Source organism: Vidua chalybeata, chromosome 7, assembly GCF_026979565.1.
Source record: "Vidua chalybeata isolate OUT-0048 chromosome 7, bVidCha1 merged haplotype, whole genome shotgun sequence".
In the NCBI taxonomy this organism is placed as follows: domain Eukaryota; kingdom Metazoa; phylum Chordata; class Aves; order Passeriformes; family Viduidae; genus Vidua; species Vidua chalybeata.
In genome coordinates, this window is record NC_071536.1 from 25,059,504 (window position 1) to 25,077,576 (window position 18,073).

The 18,073-nt window shown below is 44.6% G+C and overlaps 1 protein-coding gene across 7 annotated transcripts in view; it reads left to right on the forward strand.

Moving 5' to 3' along the window:
- Positions 1-18,073, forward strand: part of BIN1 (bridging integrator 1) — a 92,186-nt gene that overhangs the window by 67,981 nt on the left and 6,132 nt on the right. For 4 of the 7 annotated variants that reach the window (XM_053947633.1, XM_053947634.1, XM_053947635.1 and 1 more), the window contains 7 exons: positions 1,272-1,422; positions 5,493-5,621; positions 8,461-8,568; positions 10,120-10,143; positions 14,122-14,214; positions 14,996-15,106; positions 15,555-15,656. In XM_053947633.1, the coding sequence (XP_053803608.1) occupies positions 1,272-1,422; positions 5,493-5,621; positions 8,461-8,568; positions 10,120-10,143; positions 14,122-14,214; positions 14,996-15,106; positions 15,555-15,656 (718 nt within the window). The remainder of the gene's footprint in view (positions 1-1,271; positions 1,423-5,492; positions 5,622-8,460; positions 8,569-10,119; positions 10,144-14,121; positions 14,215-14,995; positions 15,107-15,554; positions 15,657-18,073) is intronic. The other 3 variants (XM_053947637.1, XM_053947638.1, XM_053947639.1) reach the window with 1 other exon arrangement.

Sequence of the window (18,073 nt, forward strand, 5' to 3'; positions counted from 1 at the left end):
TGGCCAGTGACCACCACAACTCAGGCATCCAAGTGTGAGTGGGTGTACATGTCTGAGGCTCTGGGCTCTCCTGGGACAGAGCAAAGTAATAAATTACTTGATCTCCCTGCAGGATCTGCCTTGCTTTAGTGCTGACTCTATGCCAGGATTTAGTGTCTCAAGTTGTAGGAAAGGGTCTGTTTCTTTCAGCTTCTCTCAAGGCCTTGAATTTCACAGGAACTGTGACTTTAAGTGGAGTCAAATATAACTCCCTGTAGATGAGGTTGCACAGCCCTTTTGCAATATGCTATGATATTATATTTTCATCTGTGTATGATTTTGCCAAACTGTAATCACTTCTGCTAAAGTATTCTCCAGCAGTGAATTTTTCCCTGTTGAAATTCTCTGGTAACCAACTTTTTACTAAATTTCTCATGATTCTGTATTTTGAAGCAGAGACTTGACACCCAGCCAGGGCACGCCTGTAGGGAAAGGCATGTGCCTCTTGCCATTCCTTTGAAAAATCTGGCCAAATCTGTCCAAGCTGTGAACCAACAAATGCCAGTGGCATATGCTTCTTGCATCCTAATTTCCTGAAGAATCCCTCTTGACTGTGTGTCAGAAACAGTCTTGGAATAAAGACCAGCTAGGGAGACCTTTCCTAATAGAGAAATCTCTATTAGTAGGCAGAGCCTCACTGTTCCTTTGCTGTCTGGAATGATCTCCAAAACCTCTGGCTACTTTGCCTCTCTACTAGCTTATTTAGTTCAGAAAACATCAAGGAATAAGGTATTCTGTGATTACAGCCTTAGTTCAGGTGTTGTGAATCTATTAGTCATAACCCATTATTAAACCACCACACAGAAAAATTCTAATCTGTGGCATTTAAAACTAAATGAGCAGCACTGAACTCCTTTCCCCATCTGCTTCCCCAGTATTAAAGATTATAATTTAATGTCAGGCACTTATATGAAAATCTAGCAAAATTAAGGATGCCTGGTTGTTTTGTTTTTCTGTGTTTGAGGCAAGTATATAAATTCTGTAGGCATTTAGTGAGTAGCCTGCTGCGAAGTAATGCTGCTGCAGTGTGTTGGACTGCAAGTGACTCAACAAAGATGCTTCTCAGGAGCTCCAAATGTCTTCATTGCGTATCTGGGCAGCAAACCAAAGAGATAATGGAAGCCACTGATCTGTGCTGGTTAGCACAGCTCCTCCTAGGCCTGGCTCAGACTTCTCTTTTTCTTCCCCTCTCTCTCCCCCTGTCTCCCCCTTTCTCTCTCCACTTCCTTCAGTGACAGCACCCCAGCGAAAGCAAATAAAAGCCCCTCGCCTCCACCAGATGGAACTCCCATCACCAGCCCTGAGACCAAGACTGTCAACCATGAGCTGGAACCATCCACTTTGGAAGCACCTGGGGCAAGCATCCCAAAGTCACCGTCTCAGGTAGTGTCCCCATGACATTGACCATGTCTCTGCTGATGGCACAAACTCTGTGAGTCAAAGACATCCATCAGTTGTTTTTTTAGACCTCATCTTGCTGCTGAGCACACAGAATATCACATGATTGTTGTTCTCTTCCACTGGTTCCTGAGAAAGTTCCTAAGAATGCAAGTTGCTTATTTGCCGTCTTTCTATTATAAGAGCCGAGTGTCTTTGAATGGTTTCACAGGGGGAAAGCCAGTGATACTTTTTGCTGTCTGATAGGATGGCCAAGAAGATCCAGGGAGGAAGGAGTTGTAGCTAGGTGAGGAGGTTTGTTCTTTACATTTGAATTAACCTGTGGAGTTCAGTGGTCCAGTTTCTTCTCAAGAACTTCTGTAGTTGAGAAAGATTAAAATGAAAAAGCCTAATATTATGAGAAGAACATCTGTACATTGGATGATGTTTCACTTTGCTATCAAGTTGCAATATTATGCTAAAAAAAAAAATTATATTTTTATGCTAGGAAGAAATTAGGTGGGTTCCAGGAAGAAGATAATCCATTGTATGGAGTCTGAACCTTCCATATGGCCTTCATTAGGCCTTTCCTTGCATAGGAAATATCCAGCAGCATGTTCAAAATAGTAGATACAGCTACTCAGCATATCATCTATGTGTTTTACTTTGGGAAGATAAAACATTTACTTCATCTTCTTGTCCCTCTGTTGCTGAGTGGGGGAAAAGCATAGTAGGGAAAAGCAGTAACTAGGTTAAATTTACGTTGTATTCCAATCCTTGTATCTCAGTAAGTGGGACCCTAGGAGAAGTCTTCCAGGAAGAATTAAAGCTAAGAGGGGTTCTGGCCAAACTGGTAAGAAAACCCACTGCCTCTGAAAAGAGATGGGTGCAACCCAGAACTTCCTTGGTGTTCCCATGCATAGCAGTGTGATTCCAAATCCAAGCCTGTGGGGTAGTTTTTCTCCTGTTTCTAGACAGCCTCTCACTATATTGTTCTTTCCACTGCATATTTGATTTTTAGGATTATTGAGGGACAGGAAGAGGATTGTGTGGCAAAATTTCTTTTCCAGCCCTGTAAGATGTGTGGATGCCTGGCAGTGTATTTTGAGGACTTCTCCAGGGTCTCTGGACATCTCGGCAGTGCAGAGCCTAACCATGGCTTCAGCACCAACCTGGTTAGAACCTGTGGAGTAGGCTGTGTGTATGGGGGAGAGAAGATAGGATAGCCAGAATTGCCCTTCTGTTGCAGGTTTCTGGGGTTTTTTTCTTTTTTTTTTTTCTTTTTTTCATTTTCCCCCCAGAAATTTCCAGAACTTGACTAAAATTTGGAGTGAAAAGTCATATAGAGATTTATGAAGCTGTTCACAACAGTCTTCACTCACCCTGCCTGTGGACTCATCTTGCTGAGTTTGGTTTCTTCCGTTTCCTTTAAATAGCACACATAACCCTTTTTTTTGCCAGCCTGCAAGTGCTTTCTCCTTCACTTGCTGCCTGCCTGCCTGCAGGAATGGGGCCGGAGGCACCCCTTGAGGAGCAAGCAGGATACTCCAGCACAGCCCTGGCATGGATGGGCCACGGGCAAGACTGAAATGACATTTGCAGTGAATGCTGCCACCACCCGGCAGCTCTTTCCCAGTTGTGTTTAATTCATCCCCCAGGCGTCTTGAAGAGAAGAGCTCCACTCCATATTCACAGTAGCTGCTAAGAGTTGGAGCTGGCTCCAGAGGCAGGGAAGACAAAGGCAGGAGTTTCACTCTCAGAGCCGAGCCTGGTGTCTGTATGGATAAAGTCTAGAAACCAAGTGTGTGTCAGCTTGCCAGGCAGCTGGGAACAGTGTCTGCTCTCTCAACAGTGCCCAACTTTAACACTGAAATCTTCACAGGTGGCATTACTTTTGACCTATGGGTAAGTGATTTGTTCAGTGGTCCTCCAAGGGAGGCTGAGGGGCCTCACCCTCTTTGGGAGGATGGAGCACAAAGCAACAAACAAGAACAATTCCCTGGCCTCTTTGTGTCTGAAATATCAATGCAGAGTGTAAGCAAAGGCTGTGGAGAGAAAGACAAGACCAGGAGTAATTAAATAAATACTAACTAAATTTCGAACTGTTCCCTATACAACCCAAAACAACCTCAAACACTTTTACTGTCATTTAATTTTAAAAAACAGTTTATTTCTGTCTTTTGGAAGAAGTGAATGCTCTCAGCTCTCTGCAGAATAATTTGATGATGCTGCAAGACTTCAGGGGATCTGGGAAACTTAAAAGGTTGGACTTCTGCTCTCAGTTACACCACTGAAACTCTGTAATGAGACACTTGAAATCAGTGCAACTGTGTGGAATTTGAGCAGATAAAGCTGTGTGAGATCCAAGTCAGCAGAATAATTTTAGAGGATTTATTCTATTCTAGGCAACAAAGTTGTTAGTGCATGATGAATTTATGAGTATAACCCAATGTCAATATACAATCATCTTGTCTTTGAAATGTGGTTTTACATTACTGTTGGAAGTAATGCTGGACAGTGTGGAAGTGGCCATTTCCAAGACACTGTTGTATTGGAATGAAGGAGACTGACTGTCCATATTAGGGGAATAAATAGTAGAAGAGTTGTGATATTTTTGACTTGAGAGTTAGCAATTGGAGCCTTCCATTTCTGCAGAGGGTGGTTTTGTTCTGAGAACAGCATTTCCCTGAAATTTCTGGTCCCATTTTGCAACTGGCAGGCAGGAGGTTTTCAGGAAGGGATTGTTCTCAGGGAATGTGGACACACCACCTTCTGCAAACAGTGAAAAGTTGGAAGTGAATACACTTACTTCCATTATTTCCCCTAGCGAGCTATTCAGGGGGAGAAAAGTGTGCTTTCATACACAATCACTCTCTAAAGTAGGTTAATCCTGTAGAAAACTGGGCATGTCCTTAGAAATCTGAATAAAGGCTGTGTAGAACTCAGTTATGTGCTGGATGAGTGTGAACACAGGCCTAGGAGTAATGGATTTCTGTGTTTCAGATCTGGTCTTAACACTGATGCACTGGGTGCATATTGTCAGGTCTCTGAGTCTTCCTGCCTTGGATGCAGTAAGAAGATCAAGTAGCTGGAGAACTTCATTGTAAATGGAAGGCATTGTCATTGCTGAGCACTGATGTGGTGCTGGGAATTCGTATGGCTGATTTATTCCAACACAGCAGCAGCTCCTCAGAGTCTGATTTGATCTAGAAGTTATCATTAAGCCTTGTTCACAGCAAAATATGAAAAGTATGTGGATGGGTTGATCTAGGCAGGGCCTACCATAACTTCCATGGGGTTGTGGATGCAGTGTCAGGCTGAATCTTTAGCATGATGAGGGGTAATAGAATGGTTAGAGTTACAGAGTTGAGATGGTTTTATGTATTCACTGGGATCTCCATTTGGAAACATGACTTCATTACTGTCAATGCTCACTGGTGAAACTGAGAGCAGAGTTGGGCTTACAGCAGTCATGGCTTCTCAGGGGTTTGAGTTGTTCTTGCCTAAAGCTGAGATGCCATCAAGAGCTCCTGCAGACCTTTCTTCCAGCACACTGAAAACCAGTGCACCAGGGAGCCAGTAGTGGGCAGATCAGTCTGTCCTCATGGCCACCTGTCCATTGTGCGACAAATGTTCTCTCATTCCCTTAGGTACGGTAAGTATGCAGAGGGAGGCAGTGCTGGCCTGTTCTGTTGGATCATGTTCTCAGTAATTGATCTGCTCCCTTCCCAGTGGTTCTTTTGAAGGTTGCACATGCTTTAATTATGTATGCATGTCCTGTCAATGCATATTAATTGTGTTACGCTTCTCCTCTGCAGAGGGAAACTTGCCCACGGCTGAAGTGTAACTAATGATGCCAAACCTTCTCTGGAGGCGTGTGGTTATTTATTTTGTTTTGTTTCAGTTCAGCCCTTCACCCCTTCCCCTCTCTCTTCAGATGGAGTTGACTGGACCCTGCTCTGTGCCAGTGGTTGTGATTTCCCTCACCTTCAGTTTTTGTGACTAACCTGGTTCTTGTCTTTGGTTTTTTTGGGTGTCGCCGTCTGTGCTGTGGCCATGTGCTCACTTGCATGCAGTTGAGGAAAGGGCCTCCGGTGCCTCCGCCTCCAAAAGTCACCCCCTCCAAGGAGATCAAGCAGGAGAACATCATCAGTCTGTTTGATGACAATTTTGTCCCCGAGATAAGTGTGACAACCCCTTCGCAGGTTAGCTGCTATGCCCTGCCTAATTTTTCTCTGCCTCTGAACTCTTCCTTCAGACCATTCTTCTCTTTGGAGGTGTCAAGCCATGAAACCTGGTCAGGTGAAGAAGGCAGGCAAGCTCAGCATTGGACCTCAGAAGACAAAGGATTACTTAGGTGCTGACTTAAAGGGGAGAGTACCTAAAAGCAAGTAACAGGTTACCCTTTGAGAGCTTTCATTCATAGAAGAAACAGGAGAAATGCACCTGGTCAAGATACCAGAAAGTAATTTCTGCATTTGTTCAGCAGCAGTGCACGTGGATTATGACTCTCTTCATATCCTGTAGTGTGCTATGCTTTCTCCAAACCCACTAATCCTGAGTGTGGATGAAACATTTTTTTTTCTGCTCATGTACATCCCTAACTGCTGACCTTGGCATCTCTGCCAGTTCTTGGAGAAGACAATTTTGTGCTCTCTGTGCCTTCACCCATAGGCTTTGTAGTTTAAAGCCCATGTCTGCACAGGAAAGGCCAAAAGGAATTGCCAAAGTTCTCTGTGCAAATACTAGCTGATGCAGTTAGATGGGCAAGACTGTGCCTGTAGTTAAGTCTGCTGACACAGTCTGTCAGTATTGTCAAGTGGCACCTTCTGAAGCCCTGAAAAAGGTAAAAAAGTTTTAAAATTATGGATTTTCCTCTTCAGTTTATCTTTGATTTATGTCACTACTAGAGAAGCTGTCCAGGTGGGAGTTCTCTGTTGGATCTAGGAGAATGGCAGTCCTTATGTATATAGGAGCCTGACCAGATTTCTGGCTGTATCATGAGATACCTGCATCTACTTTATTTAAATATATATACACACACATGTGTATATATATTTTCCCTAAATGCTTGTTAAAGCACAGATCATATCTCTATCAGTGCTCATCTGTGACTCATTCCCTGATTTCTTCTTGCATCACGCTGCTCCATTGCCTGTGGTTTGCCACCTTCCACCCAGCTGCTGCGGGGCAGAGATGAAGTGGGGAGGGAAGGAAGTCCATGTTAGATTTGGCATGGCAATAGATAAAACTTGCAGAGTGGAGAGATGATTTGACATCAGTGTTGGAAGGCGGGGACTGCAGGCAGCTGAGCAACTCCTTATCATCATCTGTGCTTCCTTCTCCTGTATTGTAATGGACAGCTCTGTCTGCCCCATGGTCTCTATCATGTGTTTTCATGTGAATGCCAGCCCTTTGGCATATTCTGCACCTGATCAGTGCTCTGAGCCAGGATGGGATCTGTTGTGACTTTTGACCAGATGGGAATTCTGAGGGGGGACTGGTTTCCAGAACAATCTTCACTGAAGGGCCCAGCAGCCCCTGGCACTAAATGTGTTGCCCAGGGCTATTCCTGTCAGATGTCTTAGTTCCAGTGAGCTGTCTTGTGGAAGATTTGGGTAAAGGCAAGGAGTGTTAGCCCTTGCATTCAATGAGACAGGTAAGACTATTCTATGGCTGCGGCCTTTGAGGTCTCACTACTAAACAAAACTAAAGATTGGGGTTGTAACCTCTCTGATGGTGGCTTGGATGTGCTGGAAGAGCATACTAGAATGCTAGTTGGTTTTTGCATGCTGGTCAGGACTCATAAGTGTGAGATGAGAGAGCTTGGTTCCTTGTCCTCATCCTTGTGGGTCTCAAGAAGACATGATCATAAGGCAGAGAAAAATCTGTAAGAAAATTGGGGTAAGAGAAAATTAGAAGAGGTGAAAATGGTGTTGATGTCGGTGGTATTCAGAGAACTTACTTTAAATGGTGGCACTTGCTACTTTACAGAAGCTTTTCCATTGTGGGATTTTCATATAACTGTGGAGTTATATGAACAACTAATTTTTTGTTACTGAAAAGGTAGCTGAAGCAGTAGGGCCTGCTTCAGCAGGGAGGTGGGAACGTCATAGGAAACAGGGGCTGGGAGGTCATAGGAAACAGGGGCAAATCTTCCTGACTTCCTGGAGGCAGCAGCTTCCTCTGAAGCTGAGTAGAAAGCAGTATATTGTGTTTAGATTAAATCTAAACCACCAAAGTGATAGTCCAGTATTAAATGCTAATAACTTGTGTCCTTTGTAGTGACTTCTTATTAATGGTAATCAGCAAATGTTGGATCATTGTCTCTAGGTAGAGCATTATTCACTCAAAGGGAGTTATTCTGATGACTTTGAATAAAGTAGCAAAGCTTCTCAAATGTATGCTTTTTAGAAGACTTATGTGTGTAAGTTTATGGGATGCCTAGAAATGAAAACTATTGAAAATAGCATTTTTGAGTTGGGGGGGATTCAAATCCCTTAGCTAGGATGAGCTGCCATATTTTGCGTTTCTGACTCAGAAGGCAGGAGGGAATTAGCAGCTTTGGGAATTAGCTCTGCGGTCTCTCAGACTTCCCTTCCAGCAGTTTGAGTGGTATTCTGCCTGGGTTTTTGCTCCTGAGATGGATTGTATGGATGGGAGGTGTTTTATGTGTAGGTGAGGAAGATGGTCTGTCAGTGTAAAGGCAGCTGTGGGGAATAGAGGAGCAGCCCTTCTCACTCATCAGTGGCCATGATCCCTTTGACCACAGCAGATCAGGTGCTCACACCATGTCAGCTCATTTGGCTGGGTGGGAAGATGAATGAGTGCTGTGGAAAAAGCTCAGATTTGTTTTGCAGGGCCCTCATGTGAGCTGCCTGTGATTGTGGGCACCAGGCAGTCAGGACTCACATCCAGTGTTTGCGCTGCCACCATTTCTTCTGCGCTTGCAGCCTCAGCTCTGGGATATCACACACCCTCCCTCCACCATGCACATGCGCGTGTCTAATGTTCATACTACTTTTCTCCCTCACTGCTGCCAAGTTTGATGCCCCTGGGCCCTTCCAGGAGGGAGCCAGCCTGTTGGATCTGGATTTTGATCCCATTAAACCAGATGCCACTGTGGGGAAGACCCCCACACCCGCCTCCCAGGTTGGTTCATATTGCCATTCCTTCTCCCTTCATAACTGACTTGTGCCCACCTGAACGGTAGCATGGACCTGAGCTGTGGGTGGCTGGGCCTTGGGTGTGGGTGCCCAGGATGAGGACCTTGGTCTTCTCTGCTGGATGTGCAAGTCCAGGAAGAATCAGGTGGCTGCTGGCCTGGCCGCAGTCAGGCACGAGGTGTTTGTGGGGTGCTTGGGCTTTGCTCTGATGATCCACTTAATGTATGTCCCTCCCTGGAGCAGCATCCTCTGTATGCTGTATGTATTTAAGTTGTTGCTCTGTGATGGGAATTCAGCCTGAGCTCTGTGCTCCTGGTCTAAATTGCTCTCAAATGGATTTTTAATTAACAAGACACTGATAATCTGCAGTTACTTAAGATGAATAAGACTGTAAATGGATATTCAAACGATGTGAAGCCCTTCTTTTTCTGTGTATGACACAGCCTGCATTCATAGTTGAGAAGCAGCTTCCTGCCTGTCACAGTGTGGTATCAAGAAGGAAGATGCCTAATTCTGTTCTGGCCTGTACCTGGTCCTGTCCTCTGTCAGAGGCAGGTGGACTGTGCCTCATGCTATGTCTACATGACCAGAGGCTTTGAAGTGCATCCAGAATATGGTTGTTGTCCTCACTGCAATTTTTCCATTTTATATGTATGAACTGGCTATTTTTTGCCTGTGGATGCCACTAAAGTTTGTAATAAACATAACTGGGTTGTTTATAGTACATCTCCAGTATCATCATGGTGAGTAGGTGTGTATGGCACAGATTTTTGTAGGAATAAGACCTCTTTTGTCAGGGTGATCAAACATTCGGCATTTGATTCCTCTAAATTAAAATACTGTATCTGCAACATACTAGTTATTATCATATTTTGATACAGATCAATATGGCAAAGCTATCCTTTTTTGGAACTTTATGTGGGTACATGGGTATTGTGTCTACTTGCCTTCAGGACAAGCTGCATATCAGGATAAGCTTTTTTTTTAAAAAAAAAATTACTTTTTTTTTTCCTGAATCACCAGTTAGAACTCAGATAGTTGGCTATACTGACATAGGATACAAGTATAAATTTGACTTAAAATGGAATTGTTATCCTTCCAGCAGCAACAAATATTACAGTAGGTGGGTTTTTCAAAAGTGCTCAGCAATAGCATATTTAGTGTTCTAACATAATGATTATTAGCTTCAGAAGTCATTAAAAGAGTCAAAAATCAATAATTTCTACCTAGTTATCAAAACAATCAGATTTATTTCCTATAGGGTGGGCAGCATGGCAAAGTGGTTAAGGTATTTTACTATTAATCCAAAGACACCACAGAATCATAGAGTGTTAAGGGGTTGTAAGGGACCTTAAAGATCTTCTATTCCCAGGGATGTATAAATTCATGTACTAACAGATATTTTCAAAACATGCAGAGATAAGTGCTGTTGAATGTGTATGTCTGCTTCAGTCTGATCAGTGTCTGTAATGTTTGTACTCACTGAAATAATCATGTATAAACATGTTTTATTTTTGTTGCTCTTTGACATGCTTAGTCTTTACCTTGGGATTTATGGGAGGTAAGAAATTCATACAGCTTTTGTCTCTCATCATGTACTGTTCACGTGCCTGTCTCCTTTCCTTCACTGCTTCTCCTTCCTGCACACCCTAGACCAAAGTTGCTCTGTGTGCTGCTGGACCCACTTATGCACCTTGTATGAAGCCCCAGGGCCAACCACATGTTTGCAAGTCAGTCTGGCACTCTTAAGACTTACAATTCTACAGTGTACATGCCCATTGCCTCTCCTGCTAACCCACTCATCCTTCCTTGGCATAATGCTGTGACCTTCACCTTATACTTAATACCACTGTGGCATCATCCTCACTCTCCACAACACAGTATTTCCTAAACTCTGCATCCTGTTGGTCTTGTGTGCAGTGCATAAATATCTCAGCTATCATAAATGTATCATCGTTACTGCCTGTACCATTAGATATGTACACATCTGGAATTGTCTATGGTTGCTGTTCATCAACCATCGCTCTCAGAAAAGCTGATGTGAATTTGCTCACCCTGTGTCTACACTGGAAGTTAACTGCAGGCCCAAGACTTGCCTGGCATCTGCCTCAACCTCAGCTTTGGAGCTTGCTAACAGGGAGACCCTGCACATGCCCTGCATCTGAACAAACACCTGACCCTCATTTATGCCCTCTCTACATGTGTGGCCTGGGCAAGTCTCAGGTTGCTGCAGATCAGCCCCTTGAGAGATATTTCAAGCACAACTACTTTTGAGTCCCTCTGGACTGGCAGCCAGCAATGTGGACAGAAAATCCTTGGTCTGGGTACTCAGGCCTGCTGCTGGAACTGGCTGTAGTCACCGAGTAAGCTCATGGCAGAGGAATTGAGTCCCAAGGGCCAGATCACCCCCTAGAATGAGTCTTGGAAGGACACAACTTAGCCCTGGCCTAAGGACTCACTGTGGTCACTACTCTCCTTCACATGAGCTTTGGGTGATGTCAAGGAAAAAAGTTTCCCCTGTGTGTTTTATCAGCCACCGGTGTTTAACATCTGTCGTTCCCCTGTATGTGCATTGGTGCATTGTCAATCTGTCATAGGGAAGAAGAGACTGGTTTAGCTAGGAAAAATCTCATTCCTTTCAGGTAAATGGGCAGGGATATGACTGTATCTGATTGAGCTGTGCTTACAGTCTTGGCTGTAAAAAGTGTTGTGGAGCACTTCTTTCATCCTGCAAACTGATTTTACCCAAAAGATAACCTGCTCAACCAGGAAATGCTGCTAGTCAAGGTGTTCTCACTGTACCAATTCTCACATTGGCATACCATACACAAAGAGCAGAGCTTCCTAAAGCTGGGGAATCTTCCTCTTTAAGTCTTCTGAAGTGTTTTTATTATAAATGTTCTTAGCTGTTGATGAGAGGAGACTTTTTTTGTGTTAACCATGAGGTTAACAACTGCATAGAAAGTTGAGTGCAGCAGAGCTGGCTTAGTTCTGCAGACTGGGAAATGTGCATTTGGTGTGCATGATACTGCTGTTGGAATAAGCAAAGCTTTTAAACCTGGTAACAGCAGTGAGCAATTTTTCCTCTCCCTGTACTATCTATCCATGAGTGTAAATGCCTTTATAGGCCTCGGGATGCCCCACAGGTATAGAAAAATTAATAGTTGACATGAAAATGCCATTTGTTGAAATTCAGGGGATTATTTTAGATCCAGTTTCTCTGATTATTCCATACTATTTTTGCAAATTAGCTGCTTTAAAAAAAAAACCCCGAACCCTCACATTGAGCTCCTTTTCACTTGTCCATATAAAACTCATGCTTGGTCAGATAGAGCTGACCTGGCATTTGTCCCAGTTCCAGTTTCACTGAACCCAAATGAAAACCTGGGAGTGAATCCAATTAAAGAGGAGAATCCTTTGTAGCATTTCATATGTATATATTTACCTTAGCTCTACCAAAGCTGCTGAGGGAATCCTCTGTAGGATGGGAACAGCTCTGCTCTTGTAATATCTTCTGGCAGTGTAGGCCTGTGGACATGGTGATTGGGAGACATGAGGAAGGATGTGATAGGGGAGGAAAGCATGTGTAAGATGACACCACTGGAGCAGCTGAAGGTAAAGTAATGGATTTTTATTAAATCAAGGATTTATTTCTTTGTTATTGATGTTGTTATTAGAATGCTGCTTGGAGCATTGTGCTAGTGCATGGCTAGTAGCCAGATGGGTGTACATTTAAGGTTTACCATGGTGATTGCTTTTACTTGGGTTTTGGGTTTTTTAAGGTTGGGACTTTTGCTTGGGTTTTGTAAGGTTGGGAGTATGAGAACTGCAAAATTAAGGAATCTGGACAATGCCTTGTTTTGAATATGATTGTATGCAGGGCTGTATGTGTCTCCAACTGGCAGTGAAACACCACACAACCACTCACTCGTTTCCCTCCCATTGGTGGGATGGAGGAGAAAGCTGGAAGGATAAAAGTAATAAAACTTGTGGGTTGAGATGAGACCATCTTAATTCAAACAAAATAATAATAATTGTGAATAATAATAAAAAGGAAAATAACAGAGATAAATGAAACCCAGAAAAATCCAAGTGAGGCAAATGAAAAACAGTTGCTCAACACCAGCTGACTGACGCTCAGCTCATTCCTGAGCAGTGGTGCCTGATCAGCTTTTCCCATAGTTTATACACTGAGCATGATGGCATTTGGGATATCTCTGTGGTCAGTTGGGATCAGCTGTCCTGGCTGTGCCCCCTCCTGTCCTTGTGCTCTCCGGCTTCCTTGCTGGCAGGGCAGCATGAGAACCTGAAAAGTCCTTGACTTGGTGTAAGCACTGCTCAACAACAACTGCATCATCAGTGCTGGCAACATGATTCTCATCCTAAATCCAAAACATTCCTGTACCAGCTATTAGGAAGAAAATCAACTATCCCAGCTGAAGCAGGACAGCGCATTATCAAATGTATGAGGCATGTAAGCATGCTGAAGCTGGGTATTGCCATGTATTAAAAATGGCAAATCTTGGGAATCTTCCCAGATGCTGCCTGGCTAGTCTCCCAAGGGGCTGATTTGCAGCCTTGGTGCTACCAGATCCAATGTACTTCCTGCATTGTTGCAATTTCTGGGAGGGGCAAATGAATATCTTTAATTTTGTGTTAAAAAGAGTTAATCTGACTCCAGACAAAGGAGAATAAAAATTTGAACCACTGGAAGCCTGTCATAGGAGTTTGGTTGGTCTTTTGTTGTGCACAGAAACCCCTGTCCCCAGGCTTTTTAGAATAGTCTTTGCCAGACAGTGATTTGTGGGTGATACTGAATCTCCTTGGTGGTGGCAGCTTTTGTGCAGTAGAAACTTTCCATCAACACAAATGTGTTACATACCCCATCTGGAATAGTCATAGAAAATTCTTAATAATAGAATATTCACAACAGAATCCAAATTCTCAGCTCTTTGGGCCTGTCCAAAATCGAAGGGAGTGAAAGTTAGCACAGTGTCCTGTTTGATTCAGTCCTAATGCCATGTTGATGCTGGGTCTGGACTAAATGCCATATCTGGACACATTATTACCATGCTCTTTTGTTTCTGAGAGTAGGCGAGTACTTAAATATTCTGTGATTGTTGATCCTTGGAAGTAGACTGTGGAGAGATCCTTGTTCTTTGGCGTGCAAGAGAACTTGTATTCTCATACAAGTGTGCATTCTAGGTGTAATAATAGATACTGTGTGTAAAGTGGCTCTGCAGTTTGGATTGTGAAGAGAAAGAGGCACACAGAACTTCTGGTGTTTCATTGATTTCCTCTGAATTACTGCCTACTGCATGGCTGGAGTTGAGGGTTTCTGACTTTGTTGTGATTTCCATGAGTTGCAGAGAAAGGGGGAGACAGAAATGCAGCCAGACCCTACAGTGTCTCACCTGTTAGTCAGCAGATGGCTCAGGCAGTGGCACAGAGCACTTGGACAGGCTGGGCTGCACTTTGCTGCACACTCGTGTAGCTGGAATGAGAGTAACTTCCCATTGGGATGACTTTTGTATTGCAGCCTGCAGAAGCAGCCCGTGCAGGAGCTGAAGCAGCTGGATCAGAAGCAGCAGCTGGAGCTGAAGCATCTAAAACTGAAGCTGACTCAGGATCGGTAAACAGCTCAAGGGACAGCAATCCCTTTTCTCCATCCCTTTGTTACACAGCACATGTGGGAGGCTGGACTGGAAAAGAGCTGTGTAGCTGCTTGTCAAAAAACATTCCTGCTACTGGAGTTACAGTGCTCTTATTCAGGGACCAGACTTAGCTGTTGCATTTTATCTGTGTAATGCTTACGGAGAAGTTCTGCTGGAAAAGTCAGTAAAATAATTGTCCCTTCACCCACGTTTTGAAGTCAGCCCACAGCCCATGCTGTCCTAAGCTGTGTTGTCAGCTGGATTCCCCCTTGATTGCCATTTACTTTACCTATCCTGTCCTGTGGGCTCTGGGTGTGTCTCCTGAATATCTAGGCTTCCTCTCTTTTTGGTGATACTACTGCCCTTTTAGGGGACAGGGGTAGGTCTCATGTTATGGCAGCTTTGTTCCTATAGGCTGTCACATTTGAACTGTCTGTTTCAGGAGGGCTCTAAGAGATTGCATTGTGACCACAGCAACTGGGAAATGCCAGGCATTATGGTCTCAGGAAACCTACAACCCATCCCTGCCTTTCTGCAGCCTTAGGCAGAGAGACAGCAGTCACCAATCCTGCCTTCTTGATGCTGCCTCTGCTGTGCCTTGGGGTGTTCTTGTTGCTGACTGGTGTGCTGGGAGAATCCACTGAAGCCATGGGATGGTTGGGGTCTGGATCCTCCAGGGTGGACTTGGAGCTTCAATTTTGGATTATCTTTTCTGAATGGCTTTTTTCTTTTCCTCCCTTGGCTGCCACTGCCTACCAGAGCTCTCTGCCTGCTGTTGTTGTGGAGACTTTCCCTGCAACTGTCAATGGCACTGTGGAAGGAGGTGCTTCATCTGAGAGAGCTGACATGCCCCCAGGATTTCTGTTCAAGGTGAGTGTGTGCTTGTGTGGCATTGATTTGGGAGCACCAGCAGGAACAGAGGACTCTGTGTTCGGGGAAGTTAGAAAGCCTGGATTAACAGAGAAAAGTACAGGACTAAACAGGGAAGCTGGGTGGGTATTCTGAATATGCCAAAGATCACTTGCAGCAAAGGCATGAAGGAAGGAGTGATTTTGGGTGAGGATAAGCCACAAATTTAATGTGCATAAGGGAGTGTGGTAGCCAGAAGGCACTTTCTCCTGAAAGTGAGAATTTACAGCATCTTACTATAGGAACACTTCTCTGCTTTAGTCATTCCCATTTTTTTTTGTGTGAGTTCTGCTGAAAGCAGAAGAATAGAAAAGCCCTGAAGAATAACAGGAGGCTCATAACATTTAGGGTGGTTTCAGGTGGCATTATAGGTTTTACTGCTCAAAGTGCTCCTCTCCTGTCCCTGCAGGTCCAGGCCATGCACGATTACACGGCCACCGACACTGACGAGCTGCAGCTGAAGGCCGGGGATGTGGTGCTTGTGATTCCATTTGAGAACCCTGAGGAGCAGGTGAGTGGGGGAGGCAAGGTGTGAGCCTGGGCCAGGTGGAGCCAAGGGGGTTTCCTGAGCTGCTTCTTTCTTCACTAACAGTTGGCTGGCTGAATCCTGAGACGTTAGTTTGTGGCTGGGAGCTGGCAAGAGAGCCGGTTGGCCTTGAGCTTGAGATTGGCTTCTTGCAACAGAGGGGAGGACTCTGCTTGTTACTGGAAAGTGGAGACATTATCCTGCATAAAGCATGTGGAGTAGCCATGGGTTCTTGTCCCTATCAAAACATTTGAGCCAATACAGTGGCTCTCTTGATCAGGGAGCCCAACAGAGCCCATACTTTGCCTCCTCACTGCCCCTAAACTTGATGCACATTCCCTATGACCACTACAGTACAGACTGTGGCATTGAAAGAAGTGACTCATACTTTATGATGTTTTCTTCTTTTTTGAGCAATGTTGGAGCTCTGAGAAAGCAGCTGGTGGTGGATGATGTCTTTCACTTAAGCACAGCAGTGGCTGTTTCCAAATGACTGTGTTTGGTCAGGAGATGGCAGCAGAATCAAAGGCTAGAACAGGTCTCAGCTCTAGAGAACAAGTCTTGCTGCCCATCTTCAACCTGAATTTACTTGGTCATGTTTTTCTTTCATTTGAGCTATTTCTAGAAGCCTTGAGTAAGTCCTCCTCACTTTGTGTTTGAGGGCACCCAGCTGACAATCTGCAACAGTTTTACTACTTTGAGAGAGGTGGTGAGTTTATAAAATTAATGCTCACGTCTCTAGGTTTCTGTTTGGAAAAGAAAGAGAATTCTCCAAATTGATTGAGCAGTCATCAGCTCTTTGGGTGTGGCCAAGTTCAGATAAAATCTGGATTCCACAAGGGGTAAAAGGAAGGTGATGTAGTTCACTAACTGAGAAAATGTGGATCCTCTTTGTGGCTCAGCTGTTGGCTTTGTGAATTATGGAGGCATATCATGCTGATGCTTGTGAAATGGAGCCATAAAATGCCAAGAGTTCCCACACAGCTAGGGGAGGAAAGGTTTTTGGGAAACATGCACTAATTCCTCCTGGAGACATGACTCCCCACTGGTTGGGACTGCCTTGCACAGGCATTTGTGAACATTTCTTTCTCAGAAAGCTTTCTGGATGGGAAATGAGTGTCAGATTCCCCAGTTTTTGTGGTAGGAGATGGCGTTTATGGAGCAGATGGCATTTTTGGATCAGTTTTTCAACGCCCTGTGTTTGCACTTTAGCTGGATGTGGGTGCAACAGCCATGAACTCAAGACTCTCCAAGCTGCAGAGGGTGAGCTCTGAGTGTTGCTAACATGACTCTGTAGCTGCACTGAAGCCCTCTAACCCTTCTACAGTGTATCCTGTGCTACAGCTCATTTCCCTAACCTCAACCATACCCAGCCAGGCATTGCTGGCTGCTAACATGTGCATGAACTGTGCACGTGACTGGAGGGAGCTTAGGATACTAGACTGATTCCCATCCCTACCTTGCAGCTTAGGTGTCAGTTTGTGGGTACATCCAGGCCTGGCTTCATCTCTCTTGATAGAAAAAAGGGTTGAGGGCAGCAACACTTCTAAGCTGGCACTTCAAGTGATGTGGTTTAAATTTTTTAAGGCCCCATCTGGATCCTTGTGTCTAATCCCTACAGCCGAGGAGACCCTTCGTAGCAGGATGTGTTGGGAGTGATGCATGTCTGCTCTATATACCACAGCACTATGTGCAAGTGGATGAGCTTTTGTGCTTGACGTGCTGTGGGCTGGAAGCTGCCTTCTAGACGCTTGAGCCCAGTGTCTTCTGCCTCGTTGTTTGTCTTCCTGATTTATGGCATGTCAGTCCTTCCGCAGCCCCTGCTGCGGATGGGCTCCCATCTTGTGTCATTCCCATGACGTCTCCTGAATGTTCCAATCTAAGGCAGCAGTCAGGGCTAAGTGGGAGCTGTGCAGCTCTTGTGCCTTATGCTGCACGCTAAACCCATGGGCTGCCCCACTGCAAATGAGTGGGGTATGTGCATGGAAGGGGAGCTTCCATGGTGGCAGCCTCAAGGCATGCAGAGAATAGAGTGGTTGTACACCTGAGCTGCAAGCTCAGTGCAGCTCTCCCACCTTGAATATATTGAATATCTCCCTCATGTGCCTAGGTTGGAGCGGAAATCTCAATGCCAGACAGCCTGCAGACAGAGGGTGGGAAGTCTGTTTCTGCTCATGAGCAGGTTCTACCAAGCAGGGTTCCTTTTGCCTGAGTGAAAATTCAATTGTGTTTATAGATGTATAGGTTGGAGGTTAGGGAAGACCTTATTGAGAAATCTAAATCATATGTAGCCAGAATTTGGGCATTTTGCTAACCTCACCTTGCATCAAACCAAACAGACCGCTGAGTTTTGGGAAGATGGGTTGGGTTCCTCAGCTCCCAGTTCCCATATATCAGGATTT